The 21,197-nt window shown below is 41.9% G+C and overlaps 1 protein-coding gene across 1 annotated transcript in view; it reads right to left on the reverse strand.

The window, feature by feature from the left end:
• The window catches only part of LOC140201237 (pleckstrin homology domain-containing family H member 2-like), a 140,226-nt gene that overhangs the window by 89,626 nt on the left and 29,403 nt on the right, over positions 1-21,197 (reverse strand). The window contains exon 3 of the mRNA XM_072265007.1: positions 1,448-1,510. Coding sequence (XP_072121108.1) covers positions 1,448-1,510 — 63 coding nt within the window. The remainder of the gene's footprint in view (positions 1-1,447; positions 1,511-21,197) is intronic.

Genomic DNA, 21,197 nt, shown 5'->3' on the forward strand with positions numbered 1-21,197 from the left:
TTCGGTTTACTGAATCTCCTGATCTCCACTTTGACTGAGCATAATGATTTCCAGCCTTCCGCAGTGAAGCGTTCCAAAGATTCATGACCCTCTGAGTGACCTTCTCATTCAGTCCAAATCTGCCTATCGTTATTTTGAAACTATGCTTCTTTGTCCTAAACAGGAATGTCTAGTCAGTCAGGTGAAAGACCTCCCTGTATCTAGCCTGTATAAAGAAATTTGTATGTTTTGGTGAGATCATCTCTCAATCCCCTAGACTCTGGAGAGGATAGAGAGATGATCTCATCAGGCTTTAATGTAGTCATTAGACAAATCTGCCATCCTTACAAGAAGTCGAATAACCATATGCTGCCCTCCTTGTATGACAAATATATCCTTTATTGCATTAGGAGACCACGACATTTCAGTACTCCAGACTCACTAAGATCTTATATAATTACAAGACATGTTGCTTTCTCCTGAATTCAAATTCTCTTGCAGTAAGGCCATTTGCCTTCTTAATTACTTGCTGCACCTGAATATTGGTCTTTAGTGACTTGTGTCCAGGCACACCCAAGCCCCTTTGAACATCAGCACTGCCCAATCTCTTGCCGAAGTGAACGTGATCATATTTTTCACGTTTGTGTTTGATCTTCCATAGTTTATTCTCTTGCATTAACTCAAGGGAATGTGGGTGAGTAAAATGGGATTAGGGTTGGGTTAATCTAAATAGCTGTTTATTGTTCATTTATTTTGAACACCTGTTTCACTCTACACTTACAATTCTGTAAGCTTAGCTTCATTAGCGAATTTAGAAATCTGTCATTTCATTTCCTCAACACGATCACTGATATATTGTGACTGGTTGGAGCCCAAGCAGGACCCTAATAGTCACGGGATAATAAATGGAAAACCATCAACTTTTTTCTGTTCTTTGTTTACTCACAATAATCAATCCTCAGTCAATGTCCGTAAATCACCTCATTTCCGTGTGCTCTACTTGGCAGCCAATCTCCTGTGCAGGATCTTATCTAACACCTTCTGAAAATCCACGTACAATCCACCTACTAGTTTAGTTGCACCCTTGAAAAACTCTTGCAGATAAGTCAAATATAATTTCCTTTTTTGTAAATAAATGCTAGTTCTGCTCAGTCCCATTATTCTTTGAGGTGTGTAGCACAGTGGTTAAGTTACTAGACCAAAAAGCAGTAGTCTGAACAAACTAATTAAAATTAAAATAATTTAGTTAATCTGATTTTAGGATATGATAGTGGCAGTAATGGCAAGCTCATAACACTATAAATAGTTGTAAAACAACAAGAGATTCACTTATGTCCTTCAGGGCCTCAATGAAGATCAATGCTGTTTAGTGAGTAGTGACCATCTGCGCTGAGATAGTTCCCATAAATCACAGGGAGGTGAATGTGCTAGAGTCACACTGGAACAATCAAGTTTGTTTATACACCACCTGCTGGTTCGCCTTGTCAGCACGACGGTTGGCATCCATTACTTGCCTCTCCAGTTGTTGCATCTGAAAAGCAGAAATCATTGTGTTAATATGGAGGAAAACTGCAAAACAATTTCCACAGGAAGATTCTAAAAATGCTTTGTAGCATGTGGAGATGGTTCCTTTCCTTCGGATGATTGGGAAAGGAAACCAACTGCTGGCTTAATCCAGGTAAAAACCAGGAATCCATTTCAACATTCAGCATTTGGTGGTTCCTCCAATGTTCATTTTATGATGTCAGTGATCTACACAACCCTATCCCCCATCATGTAGGTCTTAAGGTTTTCTGTTTCTTTCTAGAGAACAGACCTAGGCAGCTGCCCTCCAGCAGCACTCCTCTCCATCTGGCAGAATTGGTCCACAGCCTCAACTATTTCTCTTTCAGTCCCTCTCCAAACCCAAGGTGTAGCCACGGGCCCATGCTATGCCTGCCTTTTTGTTGGTACATGGAACAGTACATATTTGATATATACAATGGGAATGATCCCCAACTCTTTTTGTGCTAGATCAATGACTGCATTGGTGCTGCTTCTTGCACCAATGTTGAGCTCATCAATCTCATCAACCATGTCTGCAGCTTGCACCCTGCTCTCAGCTTTACTTTGTCCATCTTAAACAACTCTCTCCCCTTTCTCATCATCCTGATTGCCTGCTTATATCTTTTATAAATCTACTGACTCACAACTATATTGACTATGCGTACTTCATACCACCATGTCACTTGTAAAAGTGCTATTCCCTTTTCTCAGTTTATCTATCTTCACCACACCTGTTTTCATGACAATACATTCTATTCTTCAAAGAATGGCGTTTCCTTTCCTCTACCATCGATGTTCCCCTCCGCATTTCCCAGACATCTGCCCTCGCCTCATCTCCCTACAGCCATAACAGGTAGGTAAGGACAGTTCCTCTTTTCCTTACCTACCACTGCACAGGCCTCCGGTTCCAACTTATCACTCTCCACAACCTCCACCATCTTCAACACATCTTTCCCTCCCCTTTCCACTCTTTGCCTTCTGTAGGGATCACACTATCGTTCTCCATGCAACTTCCTTGTCCCCATGTTTCTCATCACTCATCTTCGTCCTGGCACTTCCCACTGTAAGTGCTACACCTGTCCCTACACATCCTCCCTCTCCACCATTCAGGGCCACTGACACTCCTTCCAAGTGAGGCGACCATTCACGTGTGAGTATGTCAAAGTTGTATGGTATCCTGTGCAGTTTCCTTTACATCACTGAGACTCAATGTATATTAACTGACCAATTCATTGAGCCCTTTTGCTCTGTTCACCATAAAAAGGGGCTTTCCCAGTGGCCACCCATTTTCCATTCCAACATGTCATAATGAGATCACTCTCAGGTTGGAAGAGCAACACCTCATATTCTGTTTGGGCAGCCTCTTTACTGATGGTGTGAACATCCATTTCTCCCCCCTCCCCCTTTTCTCTTTTGCCAATCTCCATTCTGACACCTCTCTTACTCCTTCTCTTATCCTCACCTGCCTCTCACTTCCCTCTGATGTCCCTCATCCTTACCTTTCTCCCATGGTCCATTTTCCACTCCCATCAGATTCTTTCTTCTTCAGCCCTTTATCCAGCTATCATCCCCAGTTTCTCACTTCATCCCCACTCCCCCACCTACCTAGCTTCTCTGTCACCTGGTTTTATCCTTTATCCCTCTCCCTTCCCCTCCCCTCCCCCTCTCCCTCCCCTCCCGCCTCCCCCCCCCCCCATGGGAACGATAGCAGGGCAGTGGTGCGCTTCTCTGGCATGATATGGGAAGTCCTCCAGTGTCTCTGATGACTACACCTGTGAAAAGTACATCTGACTTCCTACGGACCATGTCAGAGAACTGGAGCTGGATGATCTTTTGATCATTCGAGAGACTGAAGGATCAACAGACAAGAGTTACAGGGAGACAGTCACAGTTAAGTTGCAGAGGTAAGTAGCTGGGTGACTGCCAGGAGAGGAAAAAGGCAGTCAGTGTAGAGTATCCCTGTCATGTTGTATCAGGGGAAGACCTACTGAAGGATGCCCTACTGAAATGTGTCTATTTGAAATCAATGAATTGATAAAAACACAACAGGACCTTGAATAGCCATGTGGTCCTTCAAGCCTACTGCTTCATTGGATGAAATCATAGCTGATCTGACCTTGGCCTCAAATTTATCTTCCTGCTATTCCCATTACACTGATTGTCTGAAATCTGTTTGCTTTGACCTTGAATTAAATCCACTTTGAAGTTTCCACAACTGGTTGGAAAATAAAAATGATCTGTGACCCACAGAGATAAAGTTTCTCGTGAAAAGGAGCAGTTCCAAAATTGATATCTGTGGAGCACCACTAGTCACTAGTCAGAGAAGATCCCGTTTATTCCCATGATTTGCCTCCTGCCAGTCAATCTTCTGTCCATGCCAGAATTTTTCCTGTAATATCATCCACTCTTATCTTGTTAAACAGGCTCATGTGCGGCATCTTATCGAAGGCCTTCTGAAAATCCAAGAATGCAGTATCCACTGGCTCTCCTTTGTCTATCCTGCCTACTATTCCTACAAAAAATTCCAACAAATTTGTCAGGTAAGATGTCTCTTTAAGGAAACCATGCTGACTTTAGCCTTCCTTTTTTATGTGCCTCCAAGTACCCCAAAACCTCATCCTTAATAATGGATTCTAAATTGGTTCCTCCATTACTTCACATACCTGCATGTTAACTTTCCATTTCGTGCACAGTACAATGAAAATCAAGTCCCCCGGTACCATAGCATCTATAGTCTTTCATTTAAATAATATTGTTTTACTATTCTTCCAATCAAAGCCCTTAACTTCATTCTTTCTCACATTGACCTTCATCTGACAATTTTTTTGCACACTCACTCAATTTGGCTATATTGCTCTGCAATGTTGTTTTCCAAATATCTTTGTACTTTTTAGCAGAACTGGCTACAATACACCCAATCGCTCCCTCCAAGTCATTGACGTAGAGTGTCAAAAATAGAAACTACAGCAGTAATCCTGAGTATCCCTCTAGTTTCCATCTGAAAATAATCCATTTTTCCTCATTTTCTATTTTTGACCAATTAGCCACTCCTCTGTCCCTGTTAATGTCTATGTCAGGAGCTCACTTATTTTGCATCGTAACCTTTTATTATAATAATGCCTGAAGGAAAATGATCTTTTGGTTCTCTTTGATCCACCATATTTATTTGGCCATCAAAGAATGCTATTAAATTTATTGAACAAATTTTCTTTCTATAAAACTATACTGATTCTATTTGATTGTATTTTGATTTTCTAAATGTCTTGGCTCTACTTCCCAAAAAAATAGATTTCAGCAATTTCCTAATGATGGATATTAAGCAAATTTCAATGCTAAGGACTACTCACTGTAAAATCTCTTGAAAATATTCAACCTGGTTGAATAGGTTGTAGCTAAGCTTTACATAATTAAGCAACAATTACAACTGAGCAACTCAAGTGTGTGGGAAAATGTTTTAAGTATGAAGTTTAGTTTTCTGAAAATCTAAAATTGACAGATTGTGCAAACTACAGACATTAGTGAATATGGGACAAAAATTATATCGGGGTAGTCACATAGCAACTATTGATCTCACTGGCAGATCAGTCTTGAGGAGTTAAGAGCATGTCCTTAATCCTATAATCAGGATGTTAGGGTAAGGGTGATGAATTTAGAGCATGAATCAGTACATAGAACTACAATGTTGAAACTGTAACTGAAAAGTTTCAGAAAAGATAGAGGAGGAGGTAAAAGAGGGGGCCGAATTGCATTACAAATCAAGGACAATATCACAACTGCACTCAGAGGAGACATAATGGAGGGATCAGACGTGGAGTCCTTTTGGGAATAGGAAGGGTGTAATCACACTGATGGGATTGTACTACTGACTCCCTAATAGCCACCGGGGCATTGGGGAACAGATTATGTAATCAGATTAAGGAAAAGCGCAAAGAATTAATAGGGTTTTTGTCATGGGGGATTTGAACTTTGCTAAGATAAACAGGGATCATCTTAGTTTAGGGGTTCAGATGGGGCAGAATTTATTAAGTGCATCTCAGAAGGTTTCTTAAATCAATATGTGGACGGTCCAATGAGAGGAGGGGACATACTGGACCTGGTGTCGGGTAATGAGCCTGGCCAGTTGACTGACCTTTCAGTGGGTGAACAGTTAGGGAACAGTGACCACAACTCCTTAACTTTCAGGACAGTATGGTCCTTGTGGGAGAGTTTTAAATTGGAGTAGAGCAAATTGCGAAGGCAAGAACTAAGAAGCGTTAATTGAGAACAGCTTTTTTTTGGGCAAGTCCACAGCAGACATGTGGAGGGTGTTTAAAGATCAATTGCGCAGAGTACGGGAAAGGCATGTTCCTATTGGAAGAAAGGACGGGGGTAGAAAGATAAGAAACCTTCCATGTCCATAGACGTGATGCATCTAGTCAAGAAGAAATAGGAAATATATGTAAAGTTTCAGAAGTCAGGATCAAACGAAGCACATGAGGGGTATAAAGAAGCCAGAAAAGAACCAAAGAAGAGGATTAGGAAAGACAGGAGAGGCCATGAAAAGTCCTTGGCAAATATGATTAAATTGAATCCCAAAGCATTCTATACATACATCAAGAGTAAGCAGATAACCAGGGACCACTCAAGGATAAAGGGGGAAACATTTGCTTGGATGTAGAGAGTGTGAGTGAGGTACTTAATGTGTACTTTGCTTCAGTATTTACCAAGTAAAAAGATATGGAGGACAGGGAGATCAATGCTGAGTGTATAAATGTGTTAGGGTGTTTAGACGTCAAGGAAGAGGAAGTGTTGGGTCTCCTAATGAGTATTAAGGTGGCTAAGTCCCCAGGGCCTGATAGGATTTACCCCAGGTTATTGAAGAAGGCAAGAGATGAGATTGCTGGGATTTGACCGGTATCTTTGTGTCCTCTCTAGCTACAGGCGAGTGGAGGACTGGTGAGTGGCTAATGTTGTAGCTCTATTTAAGAAGGGAACAAGGGAGAATCCTGAGAACTATCGACAGATGAGTCTCATGTCAGTTGTAGGGAAATTGCTGGAGAAAATTCTTAGGGATAGGATTTTTGAGCATTTGGAAACCCATGGCTTAATTAGGGAGAGCTAACATTGCTTTGTACGTGGCAGGTCGTGCCTTACCAACTTAAGTGAGTTTTTTGACAAGGTGACGAGAGAGACTGATGAGGGTAGGGCAGTGAATGTTGCCTACATTAACTTTAGTAAGGTGTTTGACAAAGTCCCTCATGGGAGGCTAATCCAGAGGATTAAGATGCATGGGACCCGCCACAAATTGGCTGCCTGGATTCAGAACTGGCTTGTGTGTAGCAGCTAGAGGGTAGTGGTTGAAGGGACTGATTCGAGTAGGAGGTCTGTAATTAGTGGAGTTCCACGGGGATCTGTACTGAGACCTCTGCTGTTTGTAGTGTACATAAATGACCTGGATGTAAATGTAGATGGGTGAATTAGTGAATCTGTGGATAATACCAAGTTTTGTGGAGTTGTGGATAGTGTAGAAGACTGGAAAAGAATACAGCAGGATATAGATCTGTTGCAGATATGGGCTGAGACACAGCAGGTCGGGTTTAACCCAGATAAATGTGAGGTGTTGCACCTCGGTAGGGCAAATGCAAGGAGACAGTACACTGTTAAGGGAAAGATCCTTTACAGTGTTGCTGAGCAGAGAGGCCATAATTCATAGCTCCTTGAAAGTGGCTACACAGGTTGATAAGATGGTTAAGGAGGCTTATGGAATGTTTGCTCTTATTAGTTGAGGCATTGAGTTCAAAAGTCAGGAGACTATGTTGCAACTTTATAAAACTTTGGTTAGACCACATCTGGAGTATTGCTTCCAGTTTTGGTCACCCCACTACAGGAAGGATTTTGAGGCTTTGGAGAGGGTGTAGAAGAGGTTTACCAGGATGCTGCCTGGTTTAGAGGGCGTGTGCTATCACGTGAGGCTGAATAAACTTGAGTTGTTTTCTCTGGAGCAACAAAGGCTGAGGGGAGAGCTGATAGAGGCTTACAAGGTTATGAGAGGCACAGATCGAGTCAAGAGAGGGTATGCATTGAAGGTGAGAGGGGGTAAGTTCAAGGGGATGTGAGGGATGATGGTAGAGGCAAATACATTGGAGGCTTTTAAGAGACATTTGGCCAGGCACATGGATGTAAGGAAGATGAAGGGATATGGACATGGTGTAGGTAGGAGGAATTAGTGTTTGCATGTTCTTAATTTGCTTTTTAGCTGATTTGGCACAATATTGTGGGCTGAATGGCCTGTTTCTGTGATGTACTCTTCTAAGTTCTAGTCCATTATCATGATGAGATTTTGAGGTACTTGGAAGCACATAATAAAATAGGCCAAAGTCATCATGGTTTGCTTAAGGGGAAATCTTGCCAGACAAATCTGTTGGAATTCTTTGAGGAAATAACAGACAGGATCGACAAAGGAGAATCATTGGATGTCGTTTTACTTGATTTTTCTGAAGACCTTTGGCAAAATGCCACACTTGAGGCTGATAAACAAGGTAAAAGCCTTTGGTATTATTTTTCTGGTTGGCTGCCACTGACTAGTGGTGCTCCACATGGGTTGGTATTGGAGTCGCTTTTCACATGGTCAGTTATCTGGATGTTGGAATTGATGGCTTTGTGGTCAATTTTGCAGACAATACAAAGATAGGTGGGGGTGGGCAGATAGTGTTGAGGAAGCAGGGAGTCTGCAGAGGGATTTAGACAGATTAGGAGAATGGGCAAAGAAGTGCCAGATGGAACACAGTGTAGGAAAGTGTATGGTCATGCACTTTGATAGAAGGAATAAAGGTGCAGACTATTTTCTAAATGGGGAGAGGTGCAAAGTGATTCAGGAGACCATGTGCAGGACTCCCTAGAGGTTAATATCCAGGTTGAATCAGTAGTACATGTAACTGCAATGTTAACATTCATTTCAAGAGTATTCAAATATAAATACAAGGATGTAATGTGGAGGATTTTTAAGACATTTTTCGGGCCATGCTTGGAGTATTGTGAGCAGTTTTGGGCTGCATATCTAAGAAAGGATGTGTTGGCATTGGAGAAGATCCAGAGGAAGTTCACAAAATTGATTTTGGGAATGAAAGGGTTAATGCATGAACAGTGTTTGGCTGCTCTGGGTCTGTACTCACTGGAGTTTAGAAGAATGAAGGGGGATCTCATTGAAACCTGTTAAGTATTGGGAAGCATAGATAGAGTACATGTGGAGAGGATGTTTCCTGTAGCGGGAGAGTCAAGGATCAGAGGGCACAGCCTCAAAATAGAAGGACAGAGTTGAGGAGGAATTTCTTTAGCCAGTGGTGAATTTGTGGAATTCATTGCCACAGGCGACTATGGAGGCCAAGTCATTGAGTATATTTAAAGTGGAGGTTGATAGGTTCTTGATTAATCAGGGTGTCAAAGGCCACAGAGAGAGAAGGCAAGATAATCAGGTTGGGATGAATAATAAATTAGCCATGATGGAGTGTGAGAGCAAACTCGATGGGCTGAATGGCTTAGTTCTGTTCTGTTTTATGGTCTTATCATCTATGCTGCCACTGTGCCTATTTGTCATAGGATACAGAGAATTGCAAAGAATTACGATGATAACATTAGAACTGTAGGAGACAGATTCTCTCCGTTATCAATATGCTTTCAATATACAGGACTGGTAGAGTTGACAAGAGACTTTCCTGCTTGAAATGGGAATCCAAATCACAAGGTATAAATATAAATAATAATTAACACCACATCAGGAATTACGGAGATGTGGAGCTCAGTATCACAGAGTAGCTGAGGCATTTAGACAGATATGGGAGCAAGCAGTAAATGGAGGGATAGAGAGCATATGCTGGCAACTGGGATTACTTCGATCAGTTGTACAGACATGGGCCAAAGGGCCTGTGCTTGCGCTGTACTGTTCTATGTGCTTTGACAGAATTAATATACAAGATTGAAAATATATTTCTCGTGCAAGGTTAAGTAAATTGGGAAAAATGCATCGGAGCGAGAAAGAAAATAATGACATGGATCAGAGAAACTGGGAATGTGCCTTTCTGCAAAGATATTCAGCATACCATCTCTAGATTAAACACTGGTGAATTGCTGCTGAAATTTAATTAGCTAAAACTGAATAGTTTACCAAAAATAGCAACGTCAAGTTTCACAATGCTTGTTCAGAGAGGACCAGTGACCATTAGCAAACTATCTCCTGGGATTATCTGATGGATCCAATTACCACACGAGATTTCTTTTGGTCAAAAATCAGTAATGTGACCGCAACTGTGTTGGATTATCAAATTTGCTTCAAAAGACACAACCCTTAATTAAAATATGTCTCTCCAGTAGCCAAATTGACCCCAAAGAGCAGACATCCCACCTCTCCCGGAAGTTCCGGGAGTCTGCTGCGTATTGATAGCAACTCCCTGATGCCCGGAAATTATATACCATATCCCGGAAATCGTTTTTTTTGAGAGGGAGAGCGAGAGCAAGCATCCTGATTGGTCTCTCTTCGTGCTAAGTAGACCTGTCAGTTTTCTCTGTGGGCAGGCTTTACAGTCGACCTCAAAAATAATGACAGTGTTTCTCGCTGCACTGTTTGCAACAGTGACTTTTTTATTGCCCGTGGTGGGTTAAAATGTAAAAGACATGTTGAGATGAGTTTAACAGTTGTCATTCGTTTATTAGCATAGCTAATGTTATTTAAACTAGCTGGCTAGCTGCTAAGGAGCTACTCTATTGATGTCCTACGTGATGAGGCCAAACTCCCTGTAGACTTGCTTAAAATTGTAATAGAATAAATATGATAATATAATATACTGTAAGTATATATTTTAATGTCACATTTTCTGCATATACCCAACTTGGTTTACAGATTAGACAAAATAACTAAACAAAGTATTACATACACCCTTGGAGGTCGACTGGGGGGGGGGGAGATATGGGGTTGTGGGGGACGGGGGTGCTACCTCCCTGAAATGAGTTTTTGCAGGGTGGGATGTCTGAAAGAGTCCCCATTCCATTGTGTGTGAAAGAATTATGCAACAGAACAGCCTCTGAATAAAAAGGTGAGTGTTTAAAAACTTTGATTTAGAATCAACTTCTGTCAACAGCAAATTGGTTAATGACAAAGGACTTTTAACAGAGTATTTTCCTTTCTTTAATACATTAACGCAGGTTTAGATGGACCTTGCAAATCATGGAATAGTTGGTGTTTTAAACATGCCTCTGCCACATTTAAAACTCTAGCAATTAAATGTAAAAATACCACCCAATGGATTAAGCTTTGTATAATGTACACATCAGGTCCCATAAATGAGATGCCCCTGTTTACTAAATCAAAACATAATCAGCACTGTACAAAATAATACCATTATAGGCAGCATTAGAAGGTCCATTATTACTAACATTTACATAATAAACACATTTTTTCTCATATACACCTGAATAAAATGCCCACAGTTTTAATCTGGCCTTTCTTCCATTGATATTAGTAGGATTGCCCTGTAAAGTTTAAAAAAAATACCATATGATAAAATTTGCCATTATTTGCCAGTGCAAAATTCATGGGTAATTTTTGTCTACTGATTCTATTTGTTGCATATATATTCATTTCCAGTGAAGTCAATGTTACTGTGTGGAATCAGGTACAAGTGTCGGCTTTGCATGAATTTAATGTCAGTCACTGAAGATTAAGCTATGTGTAAATGGCAAAGTGATGTAAAGTAGAAACTGACATTGGAGATTTCCTTTGTTTAAACAAGCATAACATTTTGTAAAAAGGTGATATAAAAATAGGAGTGGGTTATTCAGGCTCTTCAATATACAGTGTCACAGCCAACCTTCTACCTTAAATTCACTTCCTGTGGTATTCCCATGTACCTCAAATCACCTGCATCCAATATTTCATCATCTATATTTAATATACTCATTGAGCAGACATCCATAACCCTTGTAGACAGTAAATTCCAAAGATTAAGAGCATTTAGAATAAAGATATTTCTCCTTTTTCTGTCAAATAGCAAACCTCTTGATTGTGACCTTTATTTTGGACTCTCAAGGCAGGGTAAACATCTTGCAATCTACCATATCAAGACATTTACAGTTGTTATACTTTTTAGCAGGACTATTTCCTCTTCCTCTAAACTATAGCAAATGTCAGCCAAGTCCAAGAACTTTGCTAATCATAGAAACAGTGTAATTTTTACGTACAGTCTCTGAAGAGAGAACAGATAGGAGAATAAAGTTGTGCACAGCCCCTCTGGGTGTTTTCTCACTAATTGTTATAGTAAAGCATCTTTATTTATATACATTGATCACTTTAAATGACAAACCAAATGTCTCTCTCTTCTTCTACTTTAAACATTGAGAAGCATAGATAGAGTGCATGTGGAGAATACGTTTCCTCTGGTGGGGGAGTGTAGGACCACAGGGCACAGCCTCAGAATAGATGGATTCATTTAGAACAGATATGAGGAAGAATTGCTTTCAGCCAAAGGGTGGTGAATCAGTTGAATTCTATGCTACAGACAGCTGTGGAGGCCAAGTCATTGTGCATATTTGAAAGGGGCAGGGTTGATAAGTTTTTGATTAGTCAGGGTGTCAAAGGTTTTGGGGAGAAGACAGGAGAATGAATAAGGCAGGAAATAAATCAACCATGATGGAGTGCCAGAGGAGACTCGGTGGGCTGAATAGCTTAATTCTGCTCCTATGCGTTATGTTATTATGGTCTTCTGTTACAAAGCTGGGATACAAGGCACTGAATACAGTGATATGTCAGTTTTCGATCCTCTTAATATGTTTTATTTCAGCAATATTAACTTTCTCAATTCCCAACTGCTTTTTTAATCGTACATTATACTGAAGCATTCAAATTGGGATCAACAGGCAACCACTGTGCCTCTCAACCCTGATCTACACTTGAATAAGATCATCACTGATCTAAACGTTACTTCAGCTCTCCATTCCTGCCAACCCACAGATACTCACTTTAACTTCCTGTGACTTATACCCAATTCCACCCAGACTTTTCCGAATCCTATCATTTCCCAGTCACCTTCCATTTCAAAAAAAAATATTTTATTGTGTTCCCCTACCAAAGAGGATTATATTTGATTTCTTCACCTATGATACACTTCATCACTCTCTCAGCTGAATTCTATTCCTTTGCAGACATAAGAGACTGCAGATGCTGGAATCCGGAGCCTAGATGCCTTTGCGTTGTCTTTAACTTCTCTCCAGAATTCATTTTCTAACTTAGTTTTGTGTCATCAATAAATTGAACATACTACAAACTGAGTTTCATTCATTGAAATAGCTGTAAATAACTGAGGCCAAACATATTTCCTGATGCCTGTCAACCCAAAGGACACCCTTTCATTTCTACCTTGTTTTCTCTCTATTATCCATAAATATTAATATACTAACCAGAATCCAATAAGCCCTGTGCAAATCTTTTGTGGCATATGTCTAAAAACATGCAATACATTTCAGCTGGCCAAACCTTAAATATTTAAGAAAAGCTTTGTTAAAGGCTTTTACCTCCTAATAAAACAATGCTGACAGTATTCAATCATATATACTTTTCTAAGTTCTTCATTACTCAAATATTCTGACTACAAAGTAAGCCTCTAGATTAACTTCTGCTCTCTTAATCCTTTCCGAAAAAAAGTGAAATAACGTTTGCTCCGTTTCAATCCATAAAGACTTTAAAAAATCTTGAACACTGGCAGATCGAAATAAATGCAGGGCCATCTCAGTGGCCAAGCAGGGCCAATGGACTAATTGGGAGAGCCTGGAAAAGAGGAAACTTAGCTGGCATGACGTCTGGGAGATGGAGGGATCTCGGCTAAGTTTTGTCATCAGAGCCACTTATGACCTCCTACCCACACCCCAGAACCTGAACCAGTGGTGGGGAGAAGACCCTGCTTGCTTTCTTTGTCAAGCACCTAGATCACTAAGGCACATTTTAACAGGGTGCACCATGAGCTTCACCGGGGCGGTACACTTGGCGGCAAAACCAAGTTCTCAGACAGCTGGTATCAATCTTCGAACAGAGGCGAATCTGTTCTGTGAGAGGAAGATGGTGGCGCGACGCAGCTCGCAGCGGCCACTTCAGTGGTGATGTCTGTTATTTGTCAATTAGGCTGCCGTGCACAATCCTGTTTTGATGGAGACAGACGTGAGAGCACAGAGGAACATCTGGTGAAACTCCTGAAATGCCTGATTCACTGCTGCTGCTACTGTGTGATCCAGAATCTCCGGAGGAGAAGGCCCCGAGTCCTCGGCTTTGCTTGTTGCTCGGCGGCCGAGGCGGGGTCGAAGCGCTTGGTGCTCGGAAAAGCTGTGTCGAAGGGGCTGGTCGGAGGCTCGAAGTTTTCGGACAGACTCAGAGTCCGCTGTGGTCGGGTGCTTCCAATGGTGCTGCATCGGCAAGTTGGCACTGCCTGTGTGAGATGATGAGTCTATCGGGACTTTGAGACTTTTTTTTACCGTGCCCATGGTCTGCTCTTTATCAAATTATAGTACTGCTTTTCACTGTTGTAACTATATGTTATAATTATGTAGTTTTGTCAATTTTAGTCTTGGTTTGTCCTGTGTTTTCTTGTGATATCATTCAGGAGGAACATTGTATCATTTCTTAATGCTTGCATTTCTAAATGGCAATAAACGAGGACTGAGTGTCCTCATAATCATAATCATAATCACCACAAATGCTCTCCCACAAACATCAGCAGGAAATGTCCACATCACACGATTTGTACCAGCAGGCCAACCCAGAGCACCATATAACATCAAAAGATGTAAGCATTCTGCAGGTTGCTCGGGGTTGGAAAATGGATGTGGACTTGGAAAAAAAGCTTGTGTTTCCCCAGACATTGCGGCTACAACACTCCGGCCAGACATTGTCCTGTGGTCCACAACAGCCAAGCTGGCATATGTTGTGGAATTGACAGTACCATGGGAAGATGGTGTCGAAGAAGCTTATGAGAGGAAAAAGACCAGGTACTCTGAACTGGCAACTGAAGCTGCCAGAATGGCTGGAAGACCAAAATTTTCCCTGTAGAAGTGGGATGCAGCAGATTTGTTGCTACATCTACGACCAGTCTATTGAAGAAGATGGGGGTGAGGGGTCACTCCCTCCAACAAGCGATCAAGTCCTTGTCAAACGCAGCAGAAGAAAGCAGCAAATGGATTTGGATTAAAAGGAAAGACAACAACTGGGCTGCAAGATGAAGACAGGAGGGTATGGAACTGAGGGGGGTGAATCTGGGACACCAGGTAGCACTGTTGAGCCCACTGGAGACGTCGTGGGCTTATCAACGAAATGTCAAAGAAGGAGGGTGCCCACCTGATGACCCCAATGACGTACTCCTTGTCACCACTCCAAGCCCACTGCCAACATCGAGATGCCGACTTACCATAGGGATTGAAACATCAAGTCCTAGTAGCTCTGCTCTACTACAGTGCCTATAAAAAGTATGCACCCCTCTTGGAAGTTTTCATGTTTTATTGCTTTACAACATCGAATCACAGTGGATTCAATTTGGCCTTTTTGACACTGATCAACAGAAAAGATGCTTTTGTGTCAAAGTGAAAACAAGTTTCTACAAATTGGTTTAAATGTATTACATTATTGTACTTTCATTACTCTCATTATTGTACCATGTCAATGTCTCTGTAGTTTAAAAAAAACCTGGGTAGGACATCATGTATAGGACATGCGTTAGCTTTCCATCCACATATTATTTCTGAACCAATGCTAACTTTTTTAATTCTTACAGTAGATTACTGTGGAAGTGCTGCCAACTGTGAAAGGACATACCAGATCAGACCAAGTAAGATTAAGTTAGAGATTACATTTGTGTATTCGAACAGAAAATATTTACAAATCAAGCTTTCAGCCATCACCTTCACTCAAATGTTTCATGTATTTCATCACAATTTACAAGAAAAATTGAGAAAAATCAAATAGGTTACATAGAAATTATGGTTCTAATCTTCCAGTCGTTAATCTTCTTACATCCTTCAACCCACATGATTTAAACTCAAATTAAAGGCATGATTAATCTGCTCGCTCAGAATTTCAATAATTGCTGCTTTCCAAGTGTTTATACACAAGTTCATCGTAAGGTCAGATGCACCGAAATGGGAACAGGAAAGCCGTGCATTTGTTTATAACGTCTGAAATTGGAAATGAGCAGACAGATCACTGGGTTGGCTGCGATGTTATCGCTTGCAAACTATTGCATCATAACAAAAAGCAAGTCAAAGATTTAACCCTGTCTCATTTAAAGAAATGAGACAGTGTTGGGCAAGTGGCTAAGTGGTTAAGGCGTTCGTCTAGTGATCTGAAGGTCGCTAGTTCGAGCCTCAGCTGTGGCAGCGTGTTTGTGTCCTTGAGCGAGGCACTTAACTACACATTGCTCTACTTTGTGCAAGGGTGGTGCCCCACACAGATTTCCAATCCGCGCCTTGTAGGGCATGAAAATGCCCGACGCAGGCCTCTCATGGTCTGAGTCGACATTCCCTTCTCTCCCATTTAAAGAAATTTTAGAACTTTAAATGAGGCTGAGGCTGAAATTGAATGTTTTAAGAAGCAGGGCACAAGTGCCAACCCAAAGTGACAGACAATCCAAAGTGCCAGCTGCAGAAGATTCTTACTTTAAGGATGAAGGCTTCAAAAGAATCCTGATGATCAAACACTTGCTTGGAACTGCTGCCTATCAAAACTTTCTGCATAATGGCTTGGTGTGGTTCGGGCAGTACCACCCTGTGTTCCCATCACCCTCCGACACACGCACACACAAGATTATTGACATTTCCATGTATAACTGAACTCCTTCGGAAGCTTTGTGTAAATGCTGAGGTCTTAAAGTTGCAGTCAGTAGTTCACTGTTCTTCTGAATGCACAGTGATGCTGGAGTTCAGCTTGGAAGGAAGTGGTTGTGGCAATTCCCAGCTCTTTATAGTGTGAGATCCACATGAAAAGCCATGGTTGAACATAATGCTTCATTACTGAACTCAGTGGAAAGCAGTGGCTATTAGGAACTATGCATATATTAATCGACAAGTTTTAAGTATTTTTATAGGGCTATGACTAAATGTTTTTGAGCTTTAACGATTCTTAGATTTTATGAATTTTAAAAATCTTGCCATTGTGTGTTTAATGTATAGTTGGAATTCAGATTGTTTGACAGGTCGTAGGCTGAGGAACTGGTTATAGTCACTGCTAAATTTTCATTCAGCTTTCTTATGGTAAGGCCCTGTGGAGGTCTATAAATGAGATGTCTAAAGTCATAGTCCCTGCTGGAATAATTGCACTGAGTAGGCTTACTGTATATCCCAATCATTGACAGGCCCTGGTAAAAATTCTGGGCTTGTGTTGAAAGACGCAATCAGTGATATAATAGACAAATAGCAGCTATCGTGCTGCAACCTTTCTTGACACATACTATGCCAACTAACAGAGATACAGGAACTTGGGGGCTACTACCTTTACAATGGAGAGGTGGGAAAGAGTAGAGGGTGGTGGGAATAATTACTGCGCAACTAATACTCTAAAGCAATCTGCACTGGCCTCTCAAACGTGACTTGCATGCCTGACTGAGTTCAATACCCAAGTTTGCAAGAGACACCCAGGTTCAGAGTCACTAAGTTCTACTGAGTGGAAGCAGGAATTTGCCGTGATATAGAGAGACAAAGCTGTAGTAGACAAAGTTCAACCATCAAGTCTGAGATTTGCCACATCAGAGCAAGAAAGGTAATTGAAAATATTCTAATAGTGAGACACCAGGAACTATAGGGGGGAGAAATGTTTTGCCTTGGTACAGAAATGGAGGAAACCAGAGCACCTGGAAGAAACCCATGCGGTCATGGGAGAACACGCAAACTCCTTACAGACAGCAGTGGGAATTGCACCCGGGTTGTTGGTGTAATAGCGTTGTGCTAATCACTATGCTACCATGATATATTTATCAGTTGAAATGTATTAGTTATCAAAACATTGACCTTTATCTCTAGAGGAGGGGTTCCCAACCTGGGATCCACGAACCCTTGCTTAATGGTCTTGGTCCACTGCATAAAAAAGGTTGGGAACCCCTGCCCTAGAGGAATTGAGTACACAGAGTGAAACAGATGTTTCAGTTCTACAGAAACTTGGTCAAACTCCATCTGGAAACTAGGTTCAGTGTTTGGTAATGACTCTTGAAGCTTACATCAACATGTTAATCCTGAGCCACCAAACAAGGCCAAATCTTTAAAAAAGTTAATAGAACAGGTTGCATTAACTTAATTTTGATTTCCGTCTTCTGACATGAAGGTTAACAATTGATTTTAACTGAGGTGTCTGAAATGGTGAAAATGAATTTGATGAAATTTCCATTTTTTGTGCCTTGCTTTTCAATACACAAACACAATCAGGAGTGAAATGGTGGTAGTAATAGGCTCTTGAAAGTATCTTGTGAAATATATTACAGCTGACGAAAAAGTATTTCTTTCAAAGTAGAGATCAAAGGACATGGACAAAGCACAAGATGAGTGGATTTAAACACCAGAACAGACTGGAAAATAAATGACCTCCTCCCTTTAAAAACACAAATATGGGGAAATCTGCAGACACTGGAATTTCAAGCAACACACATAAAAGTTGCTGGTGAACGCAGCAGGCCAGGCAGCATCTCTGGTATAGTCGATGTTTTGGGCCGAAACCCTTCGTCAGGACTAACTGAAAGAAGAACTAGTAAGAGATTTGAAGGTGGGAGGGGGAGGGGGAGATCCGAAATGATCCAAAATGGAACATACCAAACCTATTCTGGTACCTGTCCCCCACTTTTCCTTTGCTACATCGACGACTGCATTGGTGCTGCTTCCTGCACGCATGCTGAGTTCGTTGACTTCATTAACTTTGCCTCCAACTTTCACCCTGCCCTCAAGTTTATCTGGTCCATTTCCGACACTTCCTTTCCCTTTCTAGTTCTTTCTGTCTCTATCTCTGGAGAGGGCTTATCTACTGATGTCTACTATAAGCCTACTGACTCTCACAGCTATCTGGACTATTCCTCTTCTCACCCTGCCGCTTGCAAAAATGCCATTCTCTTCTCGCAATTCCTCTGTCTCCACCGCATCTGCTCTCAGGATGAGGCTTTTCATTCTAGGACGAGGGAGATGTCCTCCTTTTTTAAAGAAAGGGGCTTCCCTTCCTCCACCATCAACTCTGCTCTCAAACGCATCTCCCCCATTTTACGTACATCTGCTCTCACTCCATCCTCCCGCCACCCCACTAGGAATAGGGTTCCCCTTGTCCTCACCTACCACCCCACCAGCCTCCGGGTCCAACATATTATTCTCCGTAACTTCCACCACCTCCAACGGGATCCCACCACTAAGCACATCTTTCCCTCCCCCCCTCTCTCTGCTTTCCGCAGGGATCGCTCCCTACACGACTCCCTTGTCCATCCCTCCCCACTGATCTCCCTCCTGGCACTTATTCTTGTAAACGGAACAAGTGCTACACATGCCCTTACACTTCCTCCCTCACCACCACTCAGGGCCCCAGACAGTCCTTCCAGGTGAGGCGACACTTCACCTGTGAGTCGGCTGGGGTGATATACTGCGTCTGGTGCTCCCGATGTGGCCTTCTATATATTGGCGAGACCTGACACAGACTGGGAGATCGTTTCGCTGAACACCTACACTCTGTCCGCCAGAGAAAGCAGGATCTCCCAGTGGCCACACATTTTAATTCCACGTCCCATTTCCATTGTGATATGTCTATCCACGGCCTCCTCTACTGTAAAGGTGAAGCCACACTCAGGCTGGAGGAACAACACCTTATATTCCATCTGGGTAGCCTCCAAGCTGATGGCATGAACATTGACTTCTCAAACTTCCGCTAATGCCCCACCTTCCCCTCATACCCCATCCATTATTTATTTATATACACACATTCTTTTTCTCTCTCTCCTTTTTCTTCCTCTGTCCCCTCTCACTACACCTTGCCCATCCTCTGGGCTTCCCCCCTCCCCCTTTTCTTTCTCCCTAGGCTTCCTGTCCCATGATTCTCTTATATCCCTTTTGCCAATCACCTGTCCAGCTCTTGGCTCTATCCCTCCCCCTCCTGTCTTCTCCTATCATTTTGGATCTCCCCCTCCCCCTCCCACTTTCAAATCCCTTACTCACTCTTCCTTCAGTTAGTCCTGACGAAGGGTCTCAGCCTGAAACGTCGACTGTACCTCTTCCTAGAGATGCTGCCTGGCCTGCTGCGTTCACCAGCAACTTTTAAGTGTGTTGCCTGACCTCCTCCTTCTGCTATTTTCTTACTTTTACCTCACTTACGACTGAGTCCTGCTTCAAAGAACACAGCTGTTTATTTAGCCAGGTGCAAATCAACAGGCATTTTAACTATTCAAGCACTGTAGTTTGCATTTTTTGTGACACATGAGTAAGTTTAAATTCAGTTGTATTTGCTTTACTGGTTTACTTTTCCCTTGAGGTACAATCTAACAATCTGTAACACGAATGTTAATTTAAAGTACCGAAAATGTTAATTCTTTGAACGTCTTGGTTTTAATAACAACTGTTGATCATTGGGATTAACATCATACTGAGAATGTAATTGTATTATATAAGCGAACGGTACTCTAAAGTAACCTCTCAGCAGTTCATTCATGCTTACACATAAAATTCCAACTCCAATGAAGGACCCCTTGTTAAAGTTCTGCCTCTTTTTCATCAAAATCTGCCTTCTGCCAGTTACTGCACCATTCCACAGATTCCAGTAGAAACCTCATCCAAACGAGTGCTGCAGCAAAATATGTGTCTGTCAAAAACTATCTATGCAACTATATTACATATAAATGATGTAAAATGTTTTAATTTGTTTTGAATTAAGCTGTAAATAAAATTTCTCCTTCGACAAGTATCCTTCAGAACCACAATTTCTCCTTCGGTTCCACCCACTTGCTCCAGACTCGATGAGTAGCCACGGACAACCATATGTGCCCTAGCTACGCTAGCCTTTCGAACAGACCATTTTCCGAGCCTTCACTAGTAATGCTCCCTAACTCTTCCTGCACTACATTGACAACTGCATTGGTGCTGCTTCATGCACCCATGGCAAGCTTGTTAATTTCATCAACTTTGCCTCCAGTTGCCACCCTGCCCTTAAATTCACTTGGTCCAATTTTGACACTTCCTTCCTATTCCTTGGTCTCCTTGTTTCCATCTCTGGAGACAAGCTGTCTACGTACTTGTTTTATAAACCTACCAAATCCAATGGCAGTCTTGACTATACCTCTTCCAACCCCGTCTCCTGTAGAAATGCTGTTCCCTTTTCTCAGTTTTGTCTCTGCCGCATCTGTTCCCAGGATAAGGCTTTTCTTTCCAGGGCTTCAGAGACGTCCTCCTCCTTTAAAGAATGGGATTTCCCTTCCTCTGCCACTGATATTGCCCTCAAAAGCATCTCCTCCAGTTCCCAGACATCTGTGCTCGCCCCAGCTTTCCACCACCAGGGATAGAGGTCCTCTTGTCCTTACCTACAACCCCACGAGCCACCACATTCAACACATCATTCTCCGTAATTTCCACCAAGTTCAATGGGACCCTACAACCAAATATATCTTTATCTCCTCCCACTCTCTGCTGTCCAAAGGGATCACTCCTTCTGTGATTCACTT

Source organism: Mobula birostris, chromosome 8, assembly GCF_030028105.1.
Source record: "Mobula birostris isolate sMobBir1 chromosome 8, sMobBir1.hap1, whole genome shotgun sequence".
NCBI classification, from domain to species: Eukaryota; Metazoa; Chordata; class Chondrichthyes; order Myliobatiformes; family Myliobatidae; genus Mobula; species Mobula birostris.